The 14,097-nt window shown below is 47.7% G+C and overlaps 2 protein-coding genes across 4 annotated transcripts in view; one reads left to right on the forward strand and one right to left on the reverse strand.

Moving 5' to 3' along the window:
- The window catches only part of BLTP3A (bridge-like lipid transfer protein family member 3A), a 57,380-nt gene extending 51,324 nt beyond the window's left edge, over positions 1 to 6,056 (forward strand). For both annotated transcript variants that reach the window (XM_073320332.2, XM_073320333.2), the window contains one exon: positions 1,261 to 6,056. In XM_073320332.2, the coding sequence (XP_073176433.1) occupies positions 1,261 to 1,386 (126 nt within the window). In that variant the 3' untranslated portion in view covers positions 1,387 to 6,056. The remainder of the gene's footprint in view (positions 1 to 1,260) is intronic.
- TAF11 (TATA-box binding protein associated factor 11) lies at positions 169 to 10,987 on the reverse strand. 2 transcript variants are annotated; one of them, XM_073320337.2, is made up of 5 exons: positions 10,719 to 10,987; positions 8,885 to 9,033; positions 8,303 to 8,390; positions 7,916 to 8,012; positions 169 to 6,796 (listed from the first exon to the last, which is right to left on the reverse strand). In XM_073320337.2, exons 1-5 carry the CDS (start codon positions 10,959 to 10,961, stop codon positions 6,666 to 6,668), a joined length of 708 nt encoding a protein of 235 aa, XP_073176438.1. In that variant the 5' UTR covers positions 10,962 to 10,987; the 3' UTR covers positions 169 to 6,665. The 2 variants fall into 2 exon arrangements, with proteins under 2 accessions (XP_073176438.1, XP_073176436.1); XM_073320335.2 differs by having other exon boundaries at positions 8,885 to 9,036.
- Between the last annotated feature and the right edge of the window lie 3,110 nt (positions 10,988 to 14,097).

The raw sequence follows: 14,097 nt of genomic DNA on the forward strand, positions 1-14,097 counted from the left end.
TTTAGAAAGTAGGTCGTAAGCAACCACAGAATGAGTCCTTCAGACATGAGACTTTCCAGGTAACATGGAGCCTTCTGCTTAATTCTCTCACTGTTTAATATGATCTTCCATTTTATTTGATCCAAACATCTGGAACCCAAATAATTGTGTATCGCAAACAAGCAAAAACAACCTCCACTTTTTATTGCCCTTCCTTTACACAGGCATTACTAGATAATCTCATAATTGGCTATTGAAAAATGTGCTGAAGGAAGCAATGTGGTCTTGTGGATGAGGTGCTGAACTGGGATTCAGGAGACCTGGCTCTGCCATTGGCCTGCTGAGTGACCTTGGGCAAGTCAGTTCTCCACTCTGTGCCTCTATTTCCCTTCCCACTCTTTGCCTTATCTAGTTAGGTTGTAATCTGTTCGGGGCAGGGACTGCCTCTGATTTTGTGTGTGGGTGTGTAGCACGTAGCATAATGGATTGGTGATCACAACTGGAACCCCTAGGTGCTACAGTAATACAATAATAGTAATTAATTTCCTGATCCTACTGAAGTCAGTGGGAGCAGGATTGAGGCCTAAATTCTGAATGAAAGAATAACACAGTTCAAGGAAGACCCATAAATAAACATGATTGTCCAAGACATTGTTGACATTAGCCTTGCCATATGCTGTGAAGCCGTGCAAGGGATTCTGAGGGCTATATGTATAATAGGTAGCTTCAGTCAAGGAGGTAGAAACAGATGTGACTGAATTAAGGAGAGGTTCCTGGTGTCCTCACATGAGGAGTCGTGTTAACTTTAGTATGCCTGCTTATGAGGATAAGGATAATTCACATATGTAAGGGTGCAGAATGGAGCCCAATATTTGTCCCTCTGCCTTCCCTGCAAATATAGTTGGGTGATGCACATTGTTGTGCAGGAAAATCCCTTCCTGCTGCAAGTCTGTTCACATGTCTAGAAGTGGGGTGGGAATCCATGGAGATCGGTGACCATTAGACTGCCACTGATGACTGTGCAGGCTGAATATAATAATGGTTAGAAAAGGTATTCTAGGAAACAGTTGGAAGTGCATCTGTCAGCAGCTACTCCTGCAAGAAAGCCAAATGGAATCAGTATGTCAGTAGGCTTTGTTTGCTCTCTGGCATGTAGCTGCAGGCCGTCTCCAAGCTCCTGGTTTCATATTCCAATTTGACAGTACTGTGAGAAATCATCAGTCTGGTCTGCTTTGCTTTTTACCTTTTGCAAAATCTTCTTTCTCTCCTCCTCTTTTGTAGCTAAAGGAAGCCCCAGCATTGCAGAAGGAGCTGCACGCCATGAAAATTGCCCTAGCAGAAGCCAATCTGGACATAGGGCGCCTTCTGCAGGAAATTAGGAAATACGATCCCCTCTTCCAGCTTTGACAGCAGAGGCCCAAGGCTGCAGCTGCTCAGGAGGAGCAGAGATCACCACCAGCATCCCGGCGGCTAGTTTGTTAAACTGCTGCTGAGAGGCCAACATCAGCAGAGAGGAATCGCCTTGGGGAATGGAAACCTAATTGCAATTGCAGGATGAACTCTAAGTGGGGTAGAAAGGGAGGAGGCCCTGGCTGGGTGAAGGGAAATGAGCAACAAGGAGCCATCTGGTTCTGGTTTTGCAGCCATTTCCCTCTGTCCTGGCAGTACGGTGCTACACTCTATATCACTGAACCACTGCAGTGCTTAGTCTGCAAGCACAAAATGCAGAACAGTAGTCAAGAGCCAGGCACCCCTGTCTAGTCATCTTACAATGGTGTTGCTGGCCTGCTGTCACACCACCATTGCATCTGCTTCCTTGTTCATGTTGGTTTACAGGGTGGGTGGTGTGGGTGTCTGTACTTCCTTTGCTATCTTCCTGGGTGTTTTTGCCCAAACACACTCACCAAAGAGCACAGGCAAAAGCAATAATGTCAACTTGTCCAGTTAAGCATAGTCAAACAGGGCAGAAGAAGTTTGTTTTTTAGTGAGTGTGTATGATGTGGAAGAAGATGGGATGGAAATGCCAGGGTGATTGGCTGTGAGAGATATGGAAATAACTTCTCCCCATAAGGGAGAGGGAACATGACTTGCAGATGTCCCGCCCGCAGCCTGTCTAGTGAAGTACAAAGTGGAAAAGGGGACTAGAAGAGACCCAACAGTTTGCAGTCCCAGGACAGAACGAAGCCATGTGATACTAGATTTAGGAAGGCACCCTGTTCACACCTGCTGTCCCTGAACCCCACCTCTCACGCTGTGTCCATATACTCTGGCTATTGCCTTTAGCCTTGTGTGAAGGCTGCCAGTTTGAAAAATGACCCTCGCTCATTAGCTGAAACCACGGGCTGAGTTCAGCTTAGTGTTCTCCATGCTAAAGAGGGAGAAATCCAGCCTCTCCTAACGAAAGATGATTTAACCGCTTCTTGAACTGACCCCCGCTTCTTGAACTGACTCAGGCTGAGTGCAGAGTTTATAGGCTAAGAGGTAGGAGAGGAAGAAGGCCTGTAATCTCCCTTTGTGAAGTGTACTACACTCAGACATATCTGACAGGGGTTCACAGACTGATATGGGAGGAAAAGCACTGACAACAACCACCACGCATATTCCAACCTAGTCATGTATTTTGAGCTAGAGATGAATCAAGTGATGTGGAAGTTCCGCTAGGGGCTGATGGTGTATGTTTCATCAGGGTGCTGACACTCAGACTTTTCCTGAGTGGCTTCTGGCTACCTTGGCTGCTTTCCGCTAGTTCTCTGAAGGCAGTGAAAACAGCAGCTGGGTAATGTTCACTCTTAGAAGATGCTAAGTGCTCACCTTCTCCAGGATGCTTCCGTGATGAAGGTGAAGTGGCCAAAGCCACAGTGTGACTTTCTTCATTTAAAATTAAATGGCTTTTGCAGGTAAGAAAACCTAATAGAAGGTGACGTGGGAGTTCATGAAAAGAAGTTATTGATGAAAAGGCCCTTTACAATGTTGCAGGAATCAATTGCTCTTCTAAAGGCTGATAAGTTTGCTATTTCTTCACTTTACTTGGCTGAGCTAGTGCACAGTCTTGGCACTGGGTGAGGAAGCAAATACATGTGTGTCCTTCTTAACTAACTAGGGAATAAACAGAACATGATAGAATCCAGCAGAGCGAGAGAGAGTGATAGAAGAAAGTGCTGGATGGAAGAGTAAGCGGCACAATTTAAGACAGAACCATACACGTGTCAGAATGGAGACTATCCACCCACTGCACTTTATTCTGAGTCTCTTGGATTTTAATGCATTTCAAACTTTTTATGGATTGGATTTCTCCAGATGTATCTTATATTTGTATTAATGCACGATTTGTAATCCATACAACACTTTTTCTAGTGCCTGTAGAACAAACAGATGATCCCCACCCATCTTGATGAATTAAGGTCTCGGGGGTGATCAGAAGGAAGAAAAGGACTTTTAATGTAACCTTTTTTCCTTGCATATTTGTTCCTTTGCTCAATCCTGGACCTATCAGGTGTTTCTCTTTAATAGGGAATTTGTAGTTTAAGCTCTTCAGCTGTAGGGAGGAAGGATGCATGTTTTTATTTGCTCATTTGATGGTTTAGATTTGGAGAGGGTAAAGAACAATGGCTTGGAAAGAGCCAACCATGAATTCCATGCAGATGTCACTCCAAAGTCAGGGTGTGGAAGAAAGGAGAGGAGATGAACAGGATGCCAGAACCCAACACAGACAGCTGCTGTTCTTGGGATAACTTTAAATTCAAAATCTTTTGACTAAATTAGGCAGAAGATGGAACTGAATGGCACACTGTAGTCTTTGACCAGTACATTGAAAAGACAGTAGCCTGCGGGCCAAGACAGCACTGCCTTACTGCTGTAAGATGGAGGACACTATCTCTGCCATCTGCTTGTCTGTCAAGGTCCAACTGCCCAATGCCTAAAAACAGGTATGGCAACAGCCGCAAGAGCCTGACCTTCACTGCGTGCTCTGAGAGCTGGCAATTAGAAATTATTTTGCTTCTGAAGGGAAAATTCTGTTTTAAACAAACAACCTGAGCTGAGCATTAGCCTGAGGCAAACGTCGGGTACTGGAACTCCAGAAGGCTTTGCAGTTGTGGTACAGTCTTTCCTCATCTAAGTCAGCTGTGGTGGCTACTGTGTATTATATCTTGTTTGGCTGCTGTCGTTTTCATACATTCATTTCTGTCCCTGGAAGAGGGGGGCATAGTCCACCATCTCTCTGTAGGAGAATATTACTGCTTTTCCGCAAAAGCATCTTTCCTGTCCTACGCCTCTTCAGAACAGCTCCTGTGATAGGTTATATGTGCATTACTACCTATGCTGAAACATCCTCGAAGGTAGCAGCCCTTGTTTGATCCGATGGGCAGAGAATCTGTTACCAGAAGACTGCACTTTAACTTTGAGCAGTAGTATGGGGATAGACCAACTGGGTATTTCTCCACCACCTTTGCCCTCTGTATGCACAGAATAATTTTAAAATAAAGAAAAGGGGGTTTTAGAAATGCAAGAATTATCTCCTGTGGTGAGGATCACCCTGTCACTAAGCTGAACAGTTTTCTCGTAAGACCGGCACTAATGCTGTAGTGCATCCATTTATCTGTAACCAGACTTGCTGTGAAACTAATGTACAACAGCTAATTGTAGGTGTAAAAGACATCTAATGTTGTGAAGTGAGTGTGTAAAGTCCAAGCTTTTGTTGCAAAGGTGAGGTTGTTGGTCACTTTCATATAAATGGAGGTTAACATTCTTTAGTCCAACTTCTGTGCTTATATGCACACTCCATCTCTTCCTGTTGAAGTAAGGGTACTGCTGCAAGTGCTATTGTGAGGGAGGGGATGCTGATCCCACTGCTTTAATCACAGTGTGCTTGAAAATCACTTCCTCCCTCCCCCCCCTTTTTTTCTTTAAGATGTTCAGAGTCTTTTAGCAGTTTATGAAAGGAGTGATAGGGGAAGGCTTTGCACAGCACTGTTATTTAGCTGCAGTGGCATGAAGCTACTTCCCTTTCTCATCCGCCACTGCAGCCTAAACAGAGCTGGAACTTAGTTTCCCATAGTGTGACCACAGGGGCTTGCATCAGTCAGTATAGGGCTAGGTTCAGGAAAAAACTGGGTGCTTCTCTTTATTTGTATTCTGGTACAATACTGGGACCCTACTTATCAGAGGCTCACGGGGCTCCCTGTTGTATAAAAGCTTCCGCACTGTTGAGGACTGAAGGGAGCAGCTGGACCGGGGGAAAGATAGTGAGGTTGATAAAATATTACTTTGTTTTAAGTGTTATGGGAAGGTTGATTTTTGAAGACTTTGCTCTACTGTTGTATGTTCTATTAAATGAGCTAAATTAATTCTTATAACTGCAGTATTACATTAGAAATGAGTGTGGAGTGCAGTAGCTCTTGTGAGTTTGAGGGCACCACTCTTATCTGCTTATAAACAGGATAGAAGTCTGACTTGAATTTAAGACCTAGTCAGTATTGGAATTTTATGTTGCAGTTTGACATTTCCATGAGTGCATTTTTTTGGTTCTGTGAACCACCTTTTAAAAAAAAAAAAACCCACTCAACTTAACCTCTACTGTGTCAGATGTCTGCTTTCTCTAAAGCTGGTTTTCTTAAGTCCTCCAGTAAGTGCAGAACGTGGCTGAATAGCACAAGGCTAAAGGCTGTGGGAGGGTGGGCGACTATCACCACACAGTATAAGATACCACTGGTAGGGCATTGTTTCAGTACTCCTTTAACTGCTTATGGAATATAGTGCCTGCACGGATCCAGAGACAGACTAAAACCCTACAGCCCCCTCAATGTTACTTAAGGATTAACAGATAAACTGGCGGGGGGATGGATGCTAAGTCATACAATCAGTGACATTTCATCTGCCCTGTCAATGAGAATGGAAGGGACTACTCAAATCCAGGTCACAAGCTATTTAATTGAACAGCAAGTTTAATAAGTGTTCATTGTATCAAATCCCCCTTTCTATACAAACTATAGATATACCTGTTATAGGAGTAGCCCTCACTCCCCCCCACCCCTCTCTGTAAGTAAAAAGCCTATTGCATTAAAGGCTTTTATCCTTTCTGTTGAAGTGTTTAGCTCTGTTTCACATAGTCATATAAAGTCTGATGGCCCGGACAACATTTCCGGTTCAGTTATTGCCCCTCTCTACCACCGGCACCTTTTATTGCAAGTTGCTTAGGAAGTGTTTAAAGAGAGAACCAAACTTAAGCAGTCACTTGATGAGGTTGGCTAGTGCATGTTGAAATAAGGACTCCTATGGACATGATACAATATAGAGGCCTTTCCTTCCAGGAGTTTAGTACTAAAATACAAACTTAAGTGAACAAGGCTGCTATTTGCACTGCTGTTTCAAAGTTATTCTGAACTTTAACCACAACAGTAATTTTTCATATCTGTCTACCACAAATCGTGGAGAAGTTGTATACGGAAGCATTTCATAGTCCGAGAAACTGGCCACATGCACTCAGTTCAGTTGTGTTTTAAGAAACTTCTCTTTTAGGTTGTTTTAGTACTGGCGCATTAGTTAATACTGCAGACGCTAGAAGTGCAGAAGGTTTGGAAGCTTTCTGCTTAAGCAGCTCTGAGGTGATATGGTTTATATCTAGTAGTCTGTTCTCTTCCAGCTTCTCCAGGGTCTCCTGCTTCTTAAACTGCTCTCTAGTTTTCACTTCAATGGAAGGTGATTTTTTTATACTTTGAATTGGGGATCTGCCCCCGTGACTTCAGCCGCCGGACTGCCTCACGCATGTGTTTGGGCTGAAGAGGTGGTAATTCTCCCCACTTCTCACACACATCCAGTGCTAAACAAACCAAAAAACAGTGATTGTTATCAGACTGTTGTCACAGTTAAGTGTCTCAAAGAGGCTTTCAGATAGTAAAAGCTAACATTTCAGCTTTAACTAAGTAAGTTATACTATTCATAAACATTTTCATCAACTTTACATCCACAAAAAAAGCTAGAATTCGTTTCCTTGCAGTGTCTATAATGCCAACTGAGGAGCATTTTACCAATATGTAAGAATCAGAGTGAAACTGACTTATCTGGGTCTCATTGTCCACACTCAGTGAAGGAGACTATAAACACACCCTAACTGGTAAAATTACATTTTATTGAACAGCTGAGGTTATTTAATTTCTTAGAACATCCAACAACTTGCCAATGCCCCTTTCTACTTTGACCTGTTAAAATATTCATGGGTTGATTAACTTGAGGAGCACATGTATAGGGACTAATACATGAGACAGGAGATGAGCATATATGGTAGAGATGGAAAGGACCTATTGGATCACTGCATCCATCCCACTCCAATTGCCACATACACAGGCTCATCTCAAAGATACAAGATTGCTTTTATCCAAATTCCCTCATGCAACAGAAGTAATCTGCAGAAACAGCCACAAACAGGGTTCATCATTCCAGCAAAATACCACCTCTACAGGTAAAGGCCAAGTATTTTAATAACAAGTCTGTAAAGATTGGGTGGCTTGAACCAACAGACTACTGTCTCCCCTTCAGATGTACTGTAAACATTTCTAAACAGCTACTTCAGTAGCTCACCCTTCAATGTAGTGTTTCATATAGTAATCTCAGCTCATCAATCAATGGAGATGAAGTTTCAGAAGAATGGATTTATGCTAGTTAAATGTCACCTCCCTTGTGCTGAATTCCTTGCTGATAGCAGAATCAGGGTTCGTGAGGCATCTATTTTTGCCCCTGAAGACACCCATTTCATAATAGGAAGACTGCTGTAAAAACTGTCTTCATTTCTTTAAGTTGTTAGGTACCTTGAAACCACCATGTCATCTCACTTCAAAAGGTTTCCTTGCTCCTTTAATAATCTTTAAACAATATATTTGTAGAGTATTTCTCCCCCACCACCACCCACACACACTTATTAAAATATTCGTCTTGCACTCACCTTCTTCTACCACCTCCCCAGCAAAGACTTTGGAAATCCCAGACATGGCAATAACCACATTCTGAGACACAGAAGTCCCAGTAATGGACTGGACCAGCTTGAGAGAAAAGAAGATAAAATTAAGTGACAAATTTCCCTGCAGCTGAATACTTGGGTTTTTTGGTTTTTTTTTAAAACACTTAAACTAAGCATGAGAAATGCTGAGCCGCACCTATTGAAATCAGCATGAGTGAAGGTTGCTTAATACCTCTTCTGTAGTTGAAAATCTGTGCACTTAAACTGTGATCTAAACTACAATGATGCTCTGTACACTTATTTTTATAAATGCCAAGCTGTCTCTTTCACCTCATATGTTCCTCTGTGGACTGAGGATTTGCAGAATCTTACCCGTTTAATAGCAGCCTTGGGGAAAGCAGACCGGCGGTACATCTCATAGCGGTTCAGCTGTTCTTCAGAAAAGGAAGAAACCAATATTCTGGAGGAAGGAGGAAACAAATCAGTTATGACAGAAGACAGACTTTTTTCACCTTAAAAAGCAATCTGAAAGGTTCCCCAAACCCATGTAGGGTCTGTTTGCACAGTGTACCACTTTAGAACACATTTTATGAGGCATAAAGAAGAGCATTGAAAGGAGGGGGTAGATTGTGCCCTACTTAGCTAATGCCCAGGTGTGGGTGCCAAGTAGTAGTAACTGTTCTGCTTTACAAACTGGGACTCAGATCTTCCTTTATCAAGGCAAAGATCAAAAAAACCAACCAGTTACAGAATAGGTTCCAGTGTTTGGCTTAATAAGCCATGACAGTGCATATTACATTCTATAGCACTTGTTATTTCCAGCAGCAAGCTCTGTGCAGTGAATTGGGTGAGCTAAACTCAGTCTGATGAGGAGCAAGTTGTCATAACATAATTAGACAAGGTCCGGTAACCAAACTTGGCATCACATGAATTAGGAATTTAAGGTGTACTCACTGCATTTTCTGAATCTCATCTTCATCTACTTTCTGCTTCTTCTCTTTCTTCTCTTTTATCTCTATTTTTATCTTCTTAGCTGCAGAAGACTGCAATGTAGAGTCCTCAGATTCAGCTGAGGCTAATTCCAAGCCTTCTTGGCTGTTCACCTGCTGCAAGAGATTACCATCATTCTGGGAAGGTCTCCGTTATTCAGTTCCAAACTACAGCTCTCAGTACTCAGGGGTTAGTCTGCGTACAGTGCTATTAAGCATCCACATAGCACTATGATAAATATACAACCAACAGAACCCAGATTTTAATCTGCAAGCACAGTTTGGCTGCTATTGCTTTGTTACAACAGCATGTGACCACGAACACAAATCAGAGGACTGTGTGGCTGACTTAGTTTTACCTTTGCCTGGAAATTCAGTCTTTCCTAATGCTCAATTATTTTCTTACACCCTTCCATTCCGGACAGCCTCTGCTCACCCATACAGTGTGAGAGAAAGAGAGAGAGAAAAAGAATGGACTGCCTACCCACACAATGCTAGCAGCATCATATAGTGTCACCAGATGTACAAAAAAGCTCATGATTTGAAGGCACCCACAAGTACAACACAGGGCATAAGCCCACAGCAGCTGATTGCACTTCAGATCAAAGCCCCTGGGACACAGCAGAAGCTGGAGGAAAATTTCCAGGGGGAAATAACTAGGGCCCTACCAAATCCATGGTCCATTTTGGTCAATTTCACAATCACAGGCTTTAAAAAAAAAAAAACAAACCCATAAATTTCATGATTTCATCTATTTAAAATAATTTCACGGTGTTGTAATTGTAGGGGTCCTGACCCAAAAAGTGGTTGGGAGAGGTTGCAAGGTTATTGTAGGGGGGGTTGTGGTACTGCTACCCTGAGTTCTGTGCTGCTGCTGGCAGCCATGCTGCCTTCAGAACTGGGGGGCCAGGAGCCCAGATCTGAAGGCAGAGTTGCCGCCAGTAGCAGTGCAGAAGTAAGGATGGCTATACCATGACACACACCCCACAACTCCTTTTTGGGTCAGGACCAATGTTCTCTTTAATTTTGTACATCCCTGTGCAGACTGAATTTTGTTATGTGCACTAATATAGAGGTGATGTGTGGCAGGGGTGGAGCTCAGGGCTTTGGAGTGTGGGAAGGGTCTCAGGGCTGGGTCAGAGAGTTGGGATGCGGGGAGGGGTGAGGGCTCTGGGGTGGGGCCAGAAATAGAGGTTTGGGGTGCAGGAAAGGTTTCCAGGCTAGGGCAGAGAGTTGGAGTGCAGGGGACGCACAGGCTCTGAGGGGTGGTCACCAGGGATGAGGAGTTTGGGGTGCAGGAGACAGCTAGGGCAGATGGGCACAGGGTTGGGGTGCAGGGGGTGAGGGCTCTTGCTGGGGGTGCAGGCTCCAGGGTGGGGCTGGGGATGAGGGCTCTGGCTGGGGGTGCAGGCTCCAGGGTGGGGCTGGGGATGAGGGGTTTGCGGTGCAGGCTGCCCTGGGGTTGCTGCAGGGAGAGAGGAGTCCCCCCAGCCCTCTCTCCCTCCGGCCGCCCAGTGCCATGCAGCTTAGAGGGAATTTAGATCAGGAACCCCACTCTGAGAAACGCTGGTCTCCCTGTGAAATCTGTATAGGATGGGGTAAAAGCACACAAAAGATCAGATTTCAGAGGCTGTGACGCGCCCTTCGTGGCTGTGACTTTGGTAGGGCCTTAGTAAGAGCCAACAGCTCCGTAATCCCACCCGCCCCTCCCCCACTCCATCGCCAGCCCGCCCCCGCCCCTCTCTCTGCCCCCAGAGCTAACCCGACCCCCCACCTCTGCCCCGGGCTCCGCCCCTCACCTCCGCCGCCGGGCAGTCCGCTCTGGGCTCGCTGCCCCCGCCGGGCTCGGCCGCCTCCCGCTCGCTCTTCTCTGCCGCGGCCGGCGGCTCCTCGGAGGCCGCGGGGGCAACCCCCAGCCCTGGGGGCGACGAGGCAGCCGGAAACGTCTCCTGGGTCGAGCCCGGGTCCCCGCTCTCCTCACGACTGCGCTCCCCGGCTTCCGCCATGGCCGCCGGAGAGACGGCGCGCTCTGATGATGCCATCACTACGGCGGCTCCGTGGAGGGGCCGCCCCGCTCCGCCACTTCCGGGAGATTTCTGTCTCCATGGCAACGCAACAGCCCTCGGGGGACGGGGTCTCTGGGGTGGGCGGAGGGGTTAGACTGGGAGTATTGGGGGTAGGGAGATCTTGGTATGGGGAGGGGAGGGAGTATGGTGGGGAGAGCATGGGGGTTGGAGTGGGGGTGTTGGGACAGGTAGGAGGGGAGGAGTATTGGGGGTAGGGAGAGCATGGGGGTTGGAGTAGGGGGGTTGGGACAGGTGCGGGAGGGAGGGAGTTTGGGGAGTAGGGAGAGCATGGGGGTTGGAGTAGGGGTGTTGGGACAGGTGGGGGAGGGAGGGAGTTTGGGGACTAGGGAGAGCATGGGGGTTGGAGTAGGGGTGTTGGGACAGGTGCGGGAGGGAGGGAGTTTGGGGACTAGGGAGAGCATGGGGGTTGGAGTAGGGGGGGGTTGGGACAGGTGAGGGAGGGAGGGAGTTTGGGGAGTAGGGAGAGCATGGGGGTTGGAGTAGGGGTGTTGGGACAGGTGGGGGAGGGAGGGAGTTTGGGGACTAGGGAGAGCATGGGGGTTGGAGTAGGGGTGTTGGGACAGGTGGGGGAGGGAGGGAGTTTGGGGAGTAGGGAGAGCATGGGGGTTGGAGCAGGGGTGTTGGGACAGGTGGGGGAGGGAGGGAGTTTGGGGAGTAGGGAGAGCATGGGGGTTGGTGTATGGGTGTTGGGACAGGTGGGGGAGGGAGGGAGTTTGGGGAGTAGGGAGAGCATGGGGGTTGCTGTAGGGGGGTGTTGGGACAGGTGCGGGAGGGAGGGAGTTTGGGGAGTAGGGAGAGCATGGGGATTGGAGTAGGGGTTTTGGGACAGGTGGGGGAGGGAGGGAGTTTGGGGACTAGGGAGAGCATGGGGGTTGGAGTAGGGGTGTTGGGACAGGTGCGGGAGGGAGGGAGTTTGGGGAGTAGGGAGAGCATGGGGGTTGGAGTAGGGGTGTTGGGACAGGTGGGGGAGGGAGTGAGTTTGGGGAGTAGGGAGAGCATGGGGGTTGGTGTAGGGGGGTGTTGGGACAGGTGCGGGAGGGAGGGAGTTTGGGGAGTAGGGAGAGCATGGGGGTTGGGACAGGTGAGGGAGGGCATGGGGGTTGGAGCAGGGGTGTTGGGACAGGTGCGGGAGGGAGTGAGTTTGGGGAGTAGGGAGAGCATGGGGGTTGGAGTAGGGGGGTGTTGGGACAGGTGCGGGAGGGAGGGAGTTTGGGGAGTAGGGAGAGCATGGGGGTTGGAGCAGGGGTGTTGGGACAGGTGGGGGAGGGAGGGAGTTTGGGGACTAGGGAGAGCATGGGGGTTGGAGTAGGGGTGTTGGGACAGGTGGGGGAGGGAGGGAGTTTGGGGAGTAGGGAGAGCATGGGGGTTGGAGTAGGGGTGTTGGGACAAGTGCGGGAGGGAGGGAGTTTGGGGAGTAGGGAGAGCATGGGGGTTGGTGTATGGGTGTTGGGACAGGTGGGGGAGGGAGGGAGTTTGGGGACTAGGGAGAGCATGGGGGTTGGAGTAGGGGTGTTGGGACAGGTGCGGGAGGGAGGGAGTTTGGGGAGTAGGGAGAGCATGGGGGTTGGTGTATGGGTGTTGGGACAGGTGCGGGAGGGAGGGAGTTTGGGGAGTAGGGAGAGCATGGGGGTTGGAGTAGGGGTGTTTGGACAGTTGGGGGAGGGAGGGAGTTTGGGGAGTAGGGAGAGCATGGGGGTTGGAGTAGGGGGGTGTTGGGACAGGTGGGGGAGGGAGGGAGTTTGGGGAGTAGGGAGAGCATGGGGGTTGGAGTAGGGGGGTGTTGGGACAGGTGGGGGAGGGAGGGAGTTTGGGGAGTAGGGAGAGCATGGGGGTTGGAGTAGGGGTGTTGGGACAGGTGCGGGAGGGAGGGAGTTTGGGGAGTAGGGAGAGCATGGGGGTTGGAGTAGGGGGGCTTGGGACAGGTGGGGAAAGGGAGGGAGTTTGGGGATAGGGAGAGCATGGGGGTTGGGACAGGTGGGGGAGGGGAGGAATTTTGGGGGTAGGGAGGGCATGCGGTGGAGTAGGGAGTATTGGAGTTAGAGAGAAGATGGGGAGCATTGAGGTGAGTGACTCAAGCACCTTCTGTTTCTAGGCACAATGGAGTGCAGGATTATTGCAGGGTTTTGTAATCCTTCATACAAATTTACAAATAAAACATTTCTCATTAAGGCAATATAACACGTTTCCTGCTGACTTTGTTTCTTTGATGAACGAAGCCAGGCGGGATGGCAAAATCCCAGTCAGTAATTTTCTGCATTGTTTCTTTCTAATTGGCCATCCCACTAAACTGCTGTGATCATTAGAATAGTGGTTACGCCAGGAGATGAGCAAATCAGAACTCCTGAGTTGTTTCTAGCTCTGCTTCTGGTCAGTATGTGACTTTTGATGTCACTGAACTTCTTTGTGCCTCAGTTTCCCCCTCTGTAAAATGTGTAATACTTACATTCTTCACAGGGCTGTGATAAGGATTAATTCATGTTTGTGAAGGGCTTTGAGATCCTTGATTGAAAGGTGCTAAATGTGTGACATTTTATTATTTTTTGGACTACAGCGGCTTAGATATTACATCATTCTCCTATGGTACCCCCCCTCCCCCCCACACACTCTGTCTCTCTCTCTCTCCCTTTTCTGTATAGCCCTCATTTCAGAGACCACCCCTCTCTTCTGTATGTCAGAAAGAGAACTTGGGGGATGTAAACGATGACATCCTGTCTGAAACTTTTATTCTGGTATCTGCGCTAGAGGGATGGGGCGTGTTGAGCATACAGATCCCGGAATGAGGCCTTTCACACTCAAAGAGTTCTGCAGCCACTGCTCCTTGCCCCAAAGCTGCATTACAATGCAATCCCACCACTCAGTGTTGATTATCAGGCCCAGAAGTGGCACTCCACTGTCTGCAACTGCTCCATGAACGCTGCCAAGCGCCTTTAATTGTTTTTTGACTGTGTCCCTCAGCAATCTGTCCTCAAAGAAATCCTCATGTTCCTGGTTGTTGTGGTCGTTCCTGAGGGTCTGCAAATACAGAAGAATCATGCATCCTGTATTTGCAACTTTCAGGAGAATAGTGCAGAGCTTTATGGGCTCCATACTT

The sequence above is a fragment of the Lepidochelys kempii genome, chromosome 21, assembly GCF_965140285.1.
Source record: "Lepidochelys kempii isolate rLepKem1 chromosome 21, rLepKem1.hap1, whole genome shotgun sequence".
Lineage (NCBI taxonomy): Eukaryota > Metazoa > Chordata > Testudines > Cheloniidae > Lepidochelys > Lepidochelys kempii.